The 16,071-nt window shown below is 36.3% G+C and overlaps 1 protein-coding gene across 6 annotated transcripts in view; it reads left to right on the top strand.

Moving 5' to 3' along the window:
• pcsk5 (proprotein convertase subtilisin/kexin type 5) overlaps positions 1 to 16,071 on the top strand; it is a 92,758-nt gene that overhangs the window by 18,269 nt on the left and 58,418 nt on the right. For all 6 annotated transcript variants that reach the window (XM_023343112.1, XM_014468488.2, XM_023343114.1 and 3 more), the window contains exons 3-6: positions 5,695 to 5,847; positions 8,690 to 8,833; positions 10,916 to 10,992; positions 15,145 to 15,233. In XM_023343112.1, coding sequence (XP_023198880.1) covers positions 5,695 to 5,847; positions 8,690 to 8,833; positions 10,916 to 10,992; positions 15,145 to 15,233 — 463 coding nt within the window. The remainder of the gene's footprint in view (positions 1 to 5,694; positions 5,848 to 8,689; positions 8,834 to 10,915; positions 10,993 to 15,144; positions 15,234 to 16,071) is intronic.

Here is a 16,071-nt window from a genome sequence, read left to right as displayed (position 1 = left end):
CAGTAACGACGGGCAGTGTTGTTTTTTGTTTGGATAAACTCTGGCACACAAAATCCAATCGATCTAGATAGCAATAGTTTGTTTTTATTGAAGACCAAATAGGAAGGCCACAGCACTTGGTAGATTAAAATAGTTAGATGACGGCCTTTTTCTCACCTGTGGGTATTAAACAAATTGAGCATACAACTTTTAAATGTATTCCTAGAAAAGAAATGTATCATCATCTGTGCAGTCTACTTGTAGTTGTGCAGTTCCAGTTTGTGAGGAAGTAATTTCATCAGATTTCCCAGTTGGGCGCACATAAAGGTACTCTAGCAGCGTGATTGACAGAAAAGTCAGCCTGAAGTTTCAGTGAGGGTTTTTTTCTCAGCTTATCTCCTTTTTATAATTCATATAATTCAATTTTTTTAAATCCAGCTCTCTTGCACTCCCTTTTCAAATGCTGCCCTGGGCAGTCGCCCATATGACCCATGTCAAAATGCCACCAACCATAAACAAACGTTTTGTAGAGAAAAATGCATGTACAATATATCCATTTTATTTTAGTGGGTACACTTGTTCTCATTTAAGAATAACTTTAACATTTTATGAAATATATTATAGATGGATTATTCAGAACATCCCAATCATCACGCAATTTCCCTAATAAAATAAAAAATATTCATTATCATAACTGTATAACTTTTGTTTTATTTTATTATGTAAGTAATAGTATTTGTATTCCAATTTGGAAAAGTTGAAGTAAACTTCAGCAGACTGATCTGCAGTCAGTTTTTTCATTTTACTACTTTTAAAAAGAAAAACAGCATATAATTACTCACAGGGACAGATGTACTTATGAGAAATAAAGCAGGATGTGGCAACAGAAGAATTTTTTGAGGGAACTCTGTGACCATAAAAATGCACAACGTTTTGACTGTCTGCGAAAATTTAAGACAGTTCTTCGTCTGTCCAGGAAAATGTTCCTCATTCTTCCACCCATCCATCCTCAGGTCAAATCTCTTTAAAAAGACCATTGCATTCGTACTAAAACATAAATGAAACCAACAGTATAGTCCTACGAACACCTGACACTGAGTTTTGTGGTACAGATATGACAGAACAACAATATGCCTGTAAGAAAAATTACCAAGTAGAGGAAACTTCAGGTTTAGAAAAGTTCTGATCAGATCCTGATATCCAAGTTTACATATCCAGCGTTTACTGCTTGTGTAAGTCGACATGAATAAACCACAGTCATTAGCAGCTTTTGTGCAGACACCCTTAATTGTTTTAGTCTTTTCAGCTTTTAGTTTTAGTTTCAGCTTTCACCATAAAACGTATTTGTCTCTTAAAGATTTATTTTGTTTTTTGTCGTACTTAAATTACTTAACATGAATCTATTTTTGACTACGGGTGTGAAGGTAATCATGCCTTGGTAAGGCCAGTGAAGTTAAAATCAGTTTTCTAAAAAATTTGCAAAACCACAGTTATTCTGTGAGGCATGTTAAAAATAGCACATTTCATACTGAGGTTGTAAAGTCACATTTCTAGTAAAATAAAGTGACTTAATTGTTTTATGCAAAGCTCTGTATTATTAAATACACTTTCTTTAACCAGTCGAGGAATGATTTAGATGATGCATGATTTAGATAAATATATTTGGGTCTGTACAGTTGGAGAAACCACAGCATGAAAACAAATCCATGAGATCAAGTCTTTTTGTTAAATATAGCATCAAGCAAAATTTATTTGAATTGAAAAACTTAGCTCATTGTGTCAAAATTACACCATTTTTATTTTTAATTCTTTGTGTCAGTAAAAGTCTTCGAAAAATAAGCCCCAGGAAACATCTTAGAGCTTTAATGTTTTGTGCATGAAATCAAGTATGAAGAATAATTTTACAAAAAGAAACAAATACAACTGCAGCTCTTACTTGCACTAAGAGCTTGCACCATCTCTCTTTGCACGATTTGGCCTGCTTGATATCAACATGAAGGCTGCAGGCCTCCACAGCCTCAGGTCCATAAAAGGACATGTTTCCTGTAAGCAGCTTGCTTCTCTGTAGTTGGGGTCAGACATTCTGGTAATTCCAAGAGAAGCTACTGAACAGTTTTGGACTTCAGTAAACAAAATCGGCTTAAAAGATCTGCACATTTCTGTTGATAGTGAGCTTTGTATAAATGCAATGAGATTTTATACATTCAGTAAACATTTTTAATTTGAAAATAGTTTCAGGTTCAATGTCTTTGCCCCTTTAAAATTTAGTAAAAGTATTGTAAATGATGCAATGATTGTCTTATTTTTATTCAGATGTTGGATATATGTGTTGTGACTTGAGTGAATAATTACTTTTAGTTTTCAAAAAGTGCAATTAAAGCTTTGGAAGGCTTCATGGATCTTAGATTTGCAAATTGCAGGAAGGGTCATACACTACGTGGGATTTGCTTTGGAGCTAATGGGTTGTGTAAATGGTCACTTTGAAGCTGATGGTCCTCATAGTAGTCCGAAGTGAAATGAGCCGAGACTTCGGCACATGGAGGAAGCTTCAGGCTTTTTCTCCATCTCCAATCATTTTATTTCTCTTTGCCTTGATTTTATTTCTTTCATATCTTGCTGTGCTCTGCACATTTATTGAATTACTTCACAAATGGAAAGTGTTATTTTTTTTTTAGCCTTTCTTCACAACATTGTAAACAATATATGTAGCTAAGAAATCCAGATTATTTACTATAAAATCAATTATTACCACCTCTTTCTCCCTTTTGGTCCCTCATGCAATTTGTTTTTCACTTGTCTCCTCTTCAAGCTCAGACTTCTTTCATTCACTCTCCTGGGACTCCTTCTCTTCAGCTCTTTATCGTCTCTCCTCCTCTCATCTTCTCTTGTCTTGTTGCCTCGCTTTCCAACTCTCCAGAGATCCCGTGGATTGTTTCAGTGTATGAGACCAGATAATCACTCCATAGTCGTCATGTCAGCTTTTCTGTTCTTCTTTTTTGTTTTCGTTCTCCTCTTCATCTGCAAAGCATGCATAGAAGCAGAGAAATGTTTTACTTTTACAGAGGTACAGTGAGTAATATGTGGGTAATCATGGATTTCTGAATGTCTGGTGAACTATGTAATATCAGAAAATAAAAATAAATTGATTGCCCTTAATGTGTATTTTTATATTTTTGTCTGAGCATCACTTTGACAGTCAGACTTCTAGCTTCACAACAGTACCACATACATATCTGAAAACACAACGGTTTGTAAAATGTGAACATTATTACAGTTTGTCACACTACAACCTTAAACTTCTTTTAATTTAATGACATTTCATGACAGATCAAGACAAAGTTCCACATCATGGGGAAATAACCCCATAGAGGTTGAGGGCTTAATTAAAGGCTTGACATATTTTCTAGATTTTCAAATTTAGTAAATTATGTTTCATTTTCCTCCTACCTTCTTACACAAATTATTGCTAGTTTCTATATCTATTGATTTTTCACATGAAATCCCAATAAAATGCATGTTTTGTGGTTGTAACCTGACAAAATACCTCCATGTGCGAGTTTTATTGTCAATATGTCTTTTAAGAATAGGGAGATTGTTCTTATTAATCTTTTCAATGGATCTTGATCAATGGTTCTCTGGGTTTTATTTATTTTCACACTGGCTGTTGTTTTCTATTATTTAGAGTATTTGTTATTAAATCTTTGTTTAAGCTGCCAAACTCTGACCTATGTAATGTTCATTAAATGCATCAAGAAAGAAAAGGCTCTTCTTTAAAAGCATTTTCTGTATTTTGACTGTAGAAAAAGTTAGATATGATTAGGGACATGTAAGTTTGTGCACAAATGGGAAAACTCTTGTAATCCCCTCATTTTATGTTTAGTGTTTGTTACATTTAATTGCTGAATTAAAACAAAATGAGGAGAAATATGTTTCCTGTTCTAATCTCCTTAAACAAAAGTCAGGCGTCTAATATCAGTATCAGTTGGTAAATCCTGATTGGTGTTTCTTAAAGGCTTAAAGCCGACTGGTTTTATTGTACAGCCTTCTGTGTTCACAAGTCTATGACAAAGACACTTCATTTGATCCTTCTTTTTACTTGCAGAGTTATTTATAAAAGATATATTGACTAAAGAAATTGCATAAGGAATTACCAGGTATTTTGTCAGTATTTTATTGCTTTTAACAACAGAAATTGCAGTTGTCTTGTTAACGCTTTTTGCTAATCATTGCATATTGTGTCACCATACGTTTTTCAGTTAATGGAATCACAATTAGTTTAAATTGCCACATTCTTTTTTTATTATTTTTTTTAGCATTTTTGGAGATTTATTTGAAGAAATGTAACGAATGCTATTTGTTTTTTAACCAACTAGTAACACAGTAGCTAGAGATTCATGTTAAAATTGACTCTTACACACTCGTTCCTTCAGTTTGCTGCTTACTTTAAATACATTTTAGTCTGTATTGTGTGTGTAAAAGCTAGACAAAATACCAGGAAGATCTTCAGAGAGTCTGAAAGCTTCTTAGCTGTAAGCGCCATCTTTAGCACCAGTTTTCCAAAGGTAAAATATAAACAAACAGTCAGGGTTAAAACTTATACAAAGCAATGGGATTTGTCTTCTTTGCAGCATATGTTTAAGTGCAAATTTAAATTCTATAGTATTTTCCTTTCTTCTCCATGGATGTTGTGTCTGGTGTCATTTCAGTTTCTGTGCTGCTGCCTGAGTGTAAACTCTTGAAGGTATGAAACCTGCTAGACTAAACACAAAGAAGCAGAGTTCAGCAGTGGGTTCAGCTGTCCTCCTCTGATCCAGCAAAATGCTGTTTTTGAAATCGGAAAATTCTGTCTAAAACCGGGATTAACTTTTTTCCAAGGACTGGCTTGTGCTTGGAAGCAAGCGCATAACATTTGAGAAATTGATGTCACCTGGGAGACTTTTATGAGTTCTTAGCAAATGATTTTCAGCCAGAAAATACAAGATTGCCTTTTACTTATTTATTTTTTTGTCTTGGGTTGTTGTGATGCTTTTTCCAAAACACATTTTGGTTTTCATTTGTAAAATCAATGCTGCTTTTACATTTAGTCGAAACCTGACTTTTACAACCACTGTAAAGTAATATAAAAATCATACTTTTTAATAACCTAATTTTTTCAATATCTAAAAGTAAATCAGAGTGAACCTTTCGTTTTTAGCTCAGTTCGGATCACCAAAGAAATTTTGTTTTGCAGTTTAGTTAAACTGAGGTAAATGTTGGGATTTATTTTAAAGCAATAACCTCAATAACATTGCTTCTTTGTGCAACATCAAGAAAAAATCAGAAGTAATCAGTCACGTTATTTTTGGGAACATCCAACTATCATGTCATTTGGAAAGTAGAAGTTCTGTGTTGCAGAGATAAATTTGTTTTGATGAGATATCAATCCTGAGAACTTTTGCAAAATATATTGTGAGGATGCTATCAACAGAGCACCAGCTCAGCTTGAAATATAATTTATTACCTTGGCTCGCAGGTAACTAATAATCTGTTCTGTTAAGTCTCTTTTCAATGTTTTATTTGGTTCATGTGATAAATTAGAACATAGGGTTTATATATTTATCTATACTTTATCTTGTTTCCTTATTGTGTTATCTGAGGGCTAATTTTCACTGTGTGTTTAATTAGTAGTAGTGATCTCTGCTAAATTACACCTGTGTGTGTATGTGCTTGTTTTAGGTGGAGTGGATAGAACAGCAGGTGGTGAAGAGGAGGATCAAGAGGGATTACAAACCTGTCCCACCCTTTTCCCAGACGAGCCCCGCCCAGAACAGCGTGGCCCAGAACAACATTTTCTACAATGATGCAAAGTGGAGCAGCATGTGGTATATTGTAAGTACACTGTATATTCAGAGGACTGTGTGCTGCCCACCTTTCCCCAGTTTGTGGGACAAAGGTCTGGTTGTGTTGTGATGTGGCCCTGATTACTGCGGTGACAGTGGAGCTGAGGGATTTATGTGCCTATTTTCTCTGAAATCAAACAATCGTGGTTGTTTTTATGGAAAAAATGTCCCTCTTTACCGTATGAAAAACAACTAGAAGCGTGGTTTATACCAGCTGTGTTTGGGCATTTATCAGAGGTGTTTACTTACTGTACACCTTCAGATCATTGCTCCTTTAGGTGTACATTTTTTGTGTATGTGACCGGTCCAGTGTCCTCGACTCTGTCAATAGTTAACTTGATTTAGATAAATCCTGGTACTTTGACCAGAGATTTGGGGGGGTTCAGCTGGGGGATGAAACTCTCTGAACTTTCTGCGTTTGGTTTTAGGTTATGCCAGTATTTTTTTAACTGATTTTTTTACTGTACTTTTTTTTTCTCTGAGACAAAGAAAAAAACATTACATCCTGTCTTTTCCTTGAAAAAAACCAGCAGTACAGTTGAAACAATGAAAATGTTTTTTTCTAACTTAACACACGAGCAGAAAATTCCTCAGTGGGATGGTATTATGTATTTTCTAGGCATATAGTGCCATTTTAAAGCACATTTAAGTAACTATGCCACCTTTAATTGTTATAAGAGTGCTGCATATATCAAACATAACTTTGTAATTTGACTTTTTGAAATTGGCCATCTATCTCTTTAAGGAGCTCCTACGTTTTTTTGACACTCCATCTTCTTCACGTAATCACAACAATGTTCATGTATTATGGCATTTACAACCCTGTCTTAAGAGCGTTGGACTAAACAGACTCAGTTCCACCAGGTATTTGCTAATTGCAGCTGCCGCTAGTCTGAAGGAGCTCAGTTAATGAGTCATAGTTGAGGTCTGTGAGGTCTTGAATTGGAGGCTGCAGCTCCAAGGGAGAGCTTTGTGTCAATGGGTGCCACTTTGTGAGAGCAAGCGTTTAGGCGCCACTGAGTGGTTGACATCGGAGACTAAAACAACATCATAGCATGATCTTAAGCTCGAAAAAGTAGATTTTACATAATAGCTCCCCTTTAAGTGGCTAAAAGGTAAAGTCATTGTTGACAGTTGTGCACCTAAATTTCACTTTGACCTGGAAACAAATAAAATTGGACACGTTTGACTAACATTTTCATTGAGCGATAAGGGATTGCCAACTCAAACAAAAGGCGCCGTCAGCCTGTGCAGCTACAGCAATCGTGTAATTTTATTGCAAGTGTCACACTGTGAGATTGCTCTCATAAAATCCTGGCAGTAATGTTTTGTCGTACGACATAATATCATTTTAAATTGTCTAGTGAGTAGATAATTAGTTCTTCAAATATAGCTGCAATCTAGAGAGAGTAAAGTGCTTCCAACATTTTATTTATATTTTTCCTTTAATTGTCTCATGAGAATTACAGAAGTTACTCTTGACTTACGGGCTCGTTGGTAAGCAGTTTCCGTTTACAGCGCCACCTGCCTGTTTGCCGCCTCCTTTGCCTCCAGCCTGCACGACTTTAGAGCTGCCGGTGCTACGGGTGATTAAAGTGTGTTATATCTGCTGAAAAGGCACAAATCTAACTGCATTGTAAAATGTTTTCTTAGTTTCAAGATGTTGTTGTGCTCCAAACAGTCTGTAGCCTCTTTAAAAAAAAACACGTTTGCCATAAACTCACAAAGACAAGCCGCCACTGTGCTCCCTTTGGCTAGTCATAAATCACAAGTGGAGACGGTGATATCCCGCACAACTGTGAGTGCTCAGAAATGACAGGAATTGTGGTGCAGCAGTGACGACAGCAATAGGAGTAAAAATTGTGTTGCACTGACCTCTTAACATTTCAAAACAATAATGTCGGATGTTTTAAATTTAGATTACATATCTCATCTGAGTGGCTGAAACGTGCCAATCTTGGATGACTGCTTAATGTGAACTGAAGATGTGATTTACCTTGATATTTTAAAAAGTAATCAAAGAGAAACTTAATGTAATTACATTACTCTGATAAAGTAATCAAAACAGTTTCTCTTATTTTAAATGGTGTTCAAGAGTTGCATGATAGAAAACTTGCAATATGTGAAAATGTTAAGACATGAACCAATAGCATTCGAAGAGGTTTGGACCACAACCACGTGGTCCAACCGCGTCTTAGGTATTCTGCCACTGCTGCAATGTTATGTGATGTTGACACTCTAGGTAGGAAATCACAAGCACTGCTAATGTATGAGTGTGTTTGTTCAGTTTAGAAATTACAATTTGTGCAGAACAACTTGTAGTTTTCTTATTGACAAACTCTGCTTCATCACTGCTGATGTCAAGTTAAATGTTTGATGACAACTGAAAACACCTAAAATTCATCCAGACTGAATTGAATGAAGCTTTTTTAGTTTATTACTTTCTGGCTTTTCTACCAGAAAGTAATACTTATGACTTATAGGTGTTTCTGAGGATGGAATTATGGCAGAGTTCAATTATGTTATTGTCTCAATTTAGCTTTTTATTTTTCATATGTTCTTGGTTTCTCCACAAATGAGATTGAGGTAGTTTTTTCTTTCAGGACTGTATGATTTGACCAGGTTGAATGAAACTGGAAAAAAAACTCTCCAGATAAACCTAACATAAACAAGTTTGAGCTTGTTTATGTCCGATTGTGCAATGTTTACTCTGGATCTTGCTGTAAATTAGCAGTACATGTTTGAATGTTCTTAACCTTTTTCCCCTCACAGCTTTATTTACTCTCTATTTTCTCCCGACCTCTCCTCTCCATCTGCTTCCGGCCCTGCAGCACTGCAGCGACGACGTCCACAACTGCCAGTCGGACATGAACATCATGGGGGCGTGGAAGAGGGGCTACACGGGTAAAGACGTGGTGGTCACCATTCTGGACGATGGGATTGAGCGGACCCACCCGGACCTTTCTCAGAACTACGTGAGTGTGTATGTATGCGCGTGTAGGGCGACTATGAGCGGTAGTGTGTTTATGTTTGGTGTTGTCAGTGACTTCAAAGTGTTGATCTTTGTAAGTACTGTTGCTTACATGTGAGGTTTGGGTAGGTATACAAACTATGCTGTAGTCTCTGGGCTCTAGCTTTATATTGTGTCTTAAAAGGTCAGGCTTATAGAAAGATTTTTTTTTATATAATAAAAGTCTAAAAAAAATGTGAAAAATTTAAACCTCCAAAGGAATTTTTATCTGATAATCACAAATTATATTGTAGTAGGAAGCTTCTTTAAACTTGTTAGAGCATATGTAGGCTGTCAGTATAATAAATGCAAAAGTAAGTATAAAGTTTTCCACTTTTTGTAACAAATCAAACTTGAACTTTAATGTATTTTATTGCTATTTTTAGCTTTTAGATCAACACAAGGCAGCGCATATTTATGTGGAGCAGGGGAAAGAATGTGTGGTTTTCCAAAATATTGTATGCAAAACTAATCAGTAAATCTGTGGAGGCCTCAGACGGTTTCTTAGAGAACATTAGTGAGCAAACAGATTCATGACGAAGAAGTCTCAGAAACAACACAGGATTAACAGAAACATTCACAAAATGGAAAGTATGACCAGTAAAAACATGACCATCCAGCTAAACCCATGGGCCAAGAGAGGATTCATTTAATCAGAAAAGCCTATCAAATAGGATCTTATCAAATTATCTCCTTTGGAGAAATTGAGAGCTAAGCAGGAGGAATCAGTTAACAAGACAACAAATTGTTGTGAACTCTGTGAGTCGATGGCAGACTGAGGCTAACAAATGTTCTCCATCCAGTCTGACTAAGCTTGAGGCTTTTTCCCCATTTTCAATAGAAAATGAGGAAAAAATGTCAGTTTCTGGATGTGGAAAGATGCTGGAGCAGGGATGTCCAAAGTCCGGCTTGGGGGCCATATGTGACCTTGGACATTTTTTTTTTCTTTTTTTAATGACCTCCAACTGTATTCAAGAATAATGTTTATAAAGCCTTTCATTTTTACCCAGGGTGAAACTATTACTGACAATTTTCTTTTAAAACAGTATTTGTCTTTTTAAACTTTTATGATAAGTAGAACCACGTTTATTTAGAGACTTTTTCTGAAAAACTGACTTTGCTGCACCCAAATTTATTCAACTCTGCTGAACATAGCAAGCGTTGTGAAAGAAAGTGACCCAAATCCTGTTCAAACGAGCCTAAAATTATTTCAAAATAATTTCTTTTAATAAAATCATTTCAAATGTTTGGATTGATGATGAATAACATCTTTTTCCTACAAAATAAAATAAAAAATCAGCCTATTTTGCTTGATTTTATTTTATTTTTTTTTCTTGGCCTTTGAGTATTTTAGACTCGATGTCGATGTGACAAAAAGTTTGGACGCCCCTGTGGTAGAGCAATACCTCTAAACACTTACAGCATATGGTGGTCTAAAAATCATTAAGTGAGAGGTGCTGTACACAAGTATTTGCCCCTCTTTTCAGATTTTCATTTAGAAAACATTTAGGTAAAAAAGTAAAGTATTTTTACTTCCACTTAACAAGTGTCCAGAACGTCATGGTGTTCTGTTACAAGACATAATAGGAATCTAAGAAAAGCAAAAGTGCATGAGCAATTTGTACTTTTGCAAGGTGCTGTCCATGTTGCTGTACATCTCTAGTTACATACAGTAGATGATGAAGGGATGATGAAGTTTGTCAGATATTTAGGTAAACATCTTGGCCTCAGGCAGCTGGTAAGGCTATCAGTCAGAGTGATTCCTCCTGTTTGACAGGGCCTGTGCTGCGGTTATTAACTCCTCCTAATGCCAGGAGTTGTTTATGCTGAAGGCTGAAATGCTCGGCACAGTGGATTAACTACGATTGCATTCAATTTACAGAGCCGTTATGACTCTCGTGTGAACTGTTTGTTCAGGCTGGATTCGCATTTTGATGATCCATTGACATGACCATGTTGGGCTTTGTCAAGATTTTTTCCCTCCTGTTTTTATTACAAGCTAATTTGAAGTTTCATATTCTTGATTTCATCTTGGTGTCTCTTCCAGGATCCTCAAGCAAGCTATGACGTCAACAGCAATGATCTGGATCCCATGCCGCGATACGATGCAACCAATGAGAACAAGTAAGAAAAAATATTTTTACAAAAAGAATGAGTCATGGACAGGAAGGGTTTTATGGTATACTTGCTCTTCTTCATCTTGGAGTGCTTTCATGCTGTTTTTGAAGCAGTTGTGTCTTTCTGATGGATTAGTTCAGTCCTGACTTTGTTGTGGTTTTGCTGAGTGACAGAGAATTTGATTGTGATGATATCTGTGGGAAGCTTGTGGTTTTTTCTGTTTGGAAGAATGTGAATGTGTGAGTGGCTGTGTAAGAATGGGGAGAAAAACAAACTCACTTGTCTATGCACTTGTCTTGTGCCAGCTTGGCTTTAGCTCAGCAAGTGACTTCCCCTCCTCCTCTTTTATTTTTTTTTTTGTTTGAATGTGTGTTTGGCTGCAGCAACACAAGTGTCGTGGCAGTGGCTCAGTCCCTGCTGGTGATGTCTTAAAGAGACAGCATGAGGGCTGCAGATGCAGTTGAATGAGCTCCAGGTTGAATTTTTCACTTATAAGGCTTTGGGTGTTGCTATTTTATGACCTTTTGTATTAGTATCATAGGGTGGAGCAGTTTTATGTTTTATTTTTTAATTCAGATGTCTTTAGTGGAAACATCTTTCATGTTGATATGAGATAACTGGCTTGTTGAAACCAATCTTCATCTCAGGGTTCACAGTCTATAAAAATGTTTCATTATCAAAATGTTATTCCCTTTTATTTTCAAAATGACAAAGGTCTAAGAATGGTTAAAGGGCATATTATGTAAAATGTAGCTGTTGATCTTTATGTCGTGTCATCACAAACATACTCAAGGTGACGTTTTGACTCTTTCATGCATGTTTGAGGAATCCTTGATCTCCCGCCTCACAGCGCAGCTCTTCCCTGCACCTCCCCCACTCAGCTCCACCAGACTAGCGGCAGCAGCAACTAGCAAACACCTGGGGGAAATGTGCACCTGCTGACCTCTTTAGTTTGTTCAATGGACAGCATGGAGAAGCTTTATTGTGATGATGCGTTGAAAGAGGAGTGTCGAAAAGGACAGGAGGTTCTTAAAGAGACAGAAGCCAATTTTAAGGAGTTGGATATGGAAGTGAAATTTCTTTGAAGTTTTTGATTTATACGGCATTTTTAAAGCTGAAGGTAACACAGTTACTTGATTGTGGTATAAAATAGCACTATGTGCCCAGAAAACACTTAACGTTTGGCTTAACTGCACCTGTGGTTCTTGATCTGGGTCAAATGTGCCATTCTTTTTTCTGCACTTTCATATTCTGGAGTTGTTCTCTGGTAAGCCCCTCTTTGTGGGTGCAAGTATTGAAGTGCATTTTTAAATACATTATTTTCTAATCAGGCGGCCTTCAGCTAAAATCAAAGTATAATGAACTTTCTAACAGTTTGATGATGCAAAGCTTCAGCTAGGTTTTTGTAATATCTACCTGTGCGTTTTTTAGGTCTGCAAAATTAGAAACTAACACCTGCTTGATTTAAAGACTAAAACAATTTCATAGGGTTTCTAGGTGGATCTACTCAGTAGTGGAGATTTTATGACTTTGACCTAAGACATTTTCAGCATTAGCTGCCTTTTTTACACTAAAAAACAGGAATACTGGTGTGATTTTTTAAAATTAATTTATATGACACATTTGAAAACAAACAAAAGCTGTAACTCGATAGTCTTTTATGGTCTGAAATGCATCAGAAACAACACAGGATTAACAGAAACATTCATGAAAATATCTGTAAGGGTATTAGAACTGGATCCAAATTAACTTGTGTACAGAAAATGAGATGCTCTGGTGGCTCCATCTGCTGAAAATTGGTTCTGGTTGAGCAGAGAGATCCACGAGTGACTGCAACACAGATGTGATGACAGACACAAGCACTAAAGAACGAAAAGAAGGCCAGAAAGACAGTTTTATGGATTACTGCGATAACGTGAGCAGGTTGGACAGTGCAGGAGAGGGAGCTAATTAACTGTGCTAAAAAGTCAGATTACTAATCTGTAGTCACTTTATTTGTTTGAGTTTTATATTTACAGCTAAACAGATTCTTTTTAATCTTGCATAATTCCACAATTATCCAACAATTAGTCTGAAAAAAGATGTAAAAGTCAGAAAATGTGAAATTTAAGTTATTTTTCCTGCAGATGCTGCTCACACATGCATTTCACAGCTGGAGGTTTTCTGCTGGAGACGTGTTCTCACAGCTGGAAATGTGAGCGAGATGCGGAGGCGCGAGCTGGAGACAAGTCATGATGTGGAAATCACTGTCTTTACAACTGGAAGATAGCAAATGAAGGTCATTCTTGTTGATGCGACTCCCACATGTGTCTGAATGGGGAGTACAGCACATATTTGTGTACATTGATTGAATATCTCAGGGCTGATATAAGAGCTGCGTTTGTGGAAAACTGTTACGTTCAGATGCAGAACCCTGAAGCAGATTAGAGGTCATCTAGACTTTCCTGTGACTTTTGCAGCTTCAAAGCATCAAACTGGCTTAAAGGTGCAAGAACCTGTAAGAAAGCGGCAGATTTCAGCTCCCGCCATCTCCATAGATCTTCTGCAGGATTTGGTTCAGAACTGAGTGTTGGAGAATGGTCTCCACTTCATACCTTGCACATGTACATAGCTAAATAACTTCTATTTTACTGTCATTCCTGCACTTTATATTTTATATTTATATTCATATTTTATACTGTATTTTAATTTATTCTGGAGTAACCTCATAACATTGGAACCTCAAAACATTGTCCTGAGCCGTATGCAACGAAATTTCGTTCTGTATACACCCTGTGCATGCAAAATGACAATAAAGTCAGTCTAAGTCTAAGTCTTAATCAGACCGACTCCACTTTCTTTTAGGAGTTCAATTTGGTCATATTATTACATTGTCTTGCCAAAAATGAAGTACTCTGTCTCGTCACATTTTGCTCAAAAGTACCTCGTAATTTTCTGATGCAGGCAGCAGTTCGGTCCCATATCATGATGAATCCCTCAACATTGAACATCAAAATCTCTAAGAAAAGAAACTTCATATTTCATTGAGACTTGAGGTACAGGTCGAGTTCAACTTAAAAGTCCCCCTCTTTCTGTCAGTCATCTATTTATTTATTTTAGGTCTAAAATAGAAAGGATATCTATACACATATATTTAAAATTATTGTTAAATATACTTGTATAGGGTTCTTTTTTCTGATTGAAAAAGTATAAGATGAAAAAATATGAACAAATTATTAAACTGGCATCAGTGTCTGCACTCAAGTGAAGATTGGCTGAATTTCTAGCCCAGATTTTCCTCATGAATGGTTCATTTTAAAGAACTGATTCAAGATATTTGATATAACATCAGCAGCAAGTGAGGATGTTTCAGTGTACAGTTCTGTTACGTAAATCAATTTTTGTTACCTTGAGATGATTTGACACACAAACTTTATTCAGCCTAAAATGCTTTCAGGACTCTGGAGCTCCCTTTGATTTTTTATTTTTTATTTTTTTTGATGGTGGATTTTGTTTAACTGTTTGCTGGTTTTCCATGGCTGCTTTTAGAGATCGTTTTTATTCTTGGGGTTGTGTGTGTGTGAGTTGTGATGCAGATGTTCTCTGTAGGAGGTGTGTGTGTGTTTGTGTAGATCTGGAAAGCGGTGTTTTGGAGAAGGCAGCAGACACAAACACGCCATGTTTGTGTCATGGTCGCTGACCTGGCTCGATTGTCACTGCTGCAGTTACTCAAGGAATGTTACCCTCTCACTCACGTGTCAAACTTATTACTTGTAGGCATTGCTAAAGCTGTCTTTGTCCTCTTCTGGTCCGGTGGAAGTATACAGCTTGGGGGCTTCTCATAGAGAATATCAAAACAAGGTCTCTGGATTTCTACATTTATAAAGAAGCGATTCTGATATATATATTTTTGAAGATGTTCTGTATGTTTTCAGCCTGCATATCCCTTAATTTATACATGTCAGCTCTTTTTGTTTACAACTTCTTCAACCATGTTCACGTTTTAAAGACCTGCGTTTTCCTTCATCTATTAGTTTTTCTTTAAATTCTGCAGGTTTACATTATATACTTGGTTCCTGCTGGTGTCTAAATTTACTTTTGTGAATTTGTGCAGTTATATCAACTGAGAGTGTTTGAAATTGTGCAATGATAAGCTGTTTATTCCTGCTCTGTCTTCAGACATGGTACACGCTGTGCAGGTGAAGTCGCTGCAGCTGCAAACAACTCTCACTGCATTGTGGGTATTGCCTACAATGCCAGAATAGGAGGTCAGTAGTTCAGTATGTTTAACTCTTGATTTAAAAAAAATGTTTTTTAAAGGTTTCACTGTACTTTGTATATTCTCTAATATGTTTTATAGTTTATAAACATGTAGTGTACCCCCAACTTATATGAAATAAATTTCAAGGCATTTTAAATGTTCATCACATTTTTTATTAGTTTATTATGGTTCATAATAAATAAATTGGATTAATGTTATTTTTGGCACCTCCTTGAACCCACCAGGTATGACAAGTCTAAATGTTTTTAGATTTTAGATTTAATCCAGAGTTGATTTAACAAAATATATTGGAATTTTAAAGAGGGTTAAAAAAAAAAGCACTGAATCTAATAGTTGGAGCAAAACCACTATTTCAATGTTTTTTGTTTCCTTCTTCATTTGGACTGTCAGTAAATGTACAGGGTGCTCTGGTTAGAAAACCGCAGAGTTGGTGAAGTTTCCAGTTTAGTTGTTAATGCCGATCAAATCATTAACTAGATTTCACATTAATTGGGGGTATGTAAATCTATTAGCAGTGTCTCATCCGAGGAATCACTCGGAACAGTAAAAATGGACAAAAAGGTAAAAAGCCAGACATGCCCTTCACAGTCTAACAGAGCCACTAAATTTTGCAGGAGACTCCCCCTCAGTTTTTTTCTTGTTTTTTCTCCTCAAGGCTTTGAAGGATTGTGTTGCAGAAATGCAGTGCTTGTTAATTTCATATATTTTCCTGAGGCAAAAAATGCAACACAGAAGTACTTGATAAGTTTGCTGGGTTTCAGTGACTGCCCTCTTAAATCTTTTTTTTGTGGAAAAGATGAAGTGTTTGGTTTTGTTTCTGTTTG

The sequence above is a fragment of the Xiphophorus maculatus genome, chromosome 12 (genome assembly GCF_002775205.1).
Source record: "Xiphophorus maculatus strain JP 163 A chromosome 12, X_maculatus-5.0-male, whole genome shotgun sequence".
In the NCBI taxonomy this organism is placed as follows: domain Eukaryota; kingdom Metazoa; phylum Chordata; class Actinopteri; order Cyprinodontiformes; family Poeciliidae; genus Xiphophorus; species Xiphophorus maculatus.
Note: the sequence above shows the minus strand (reverse complement) of the source record. Positions and strands in the feature narration are given on the sequence as shown.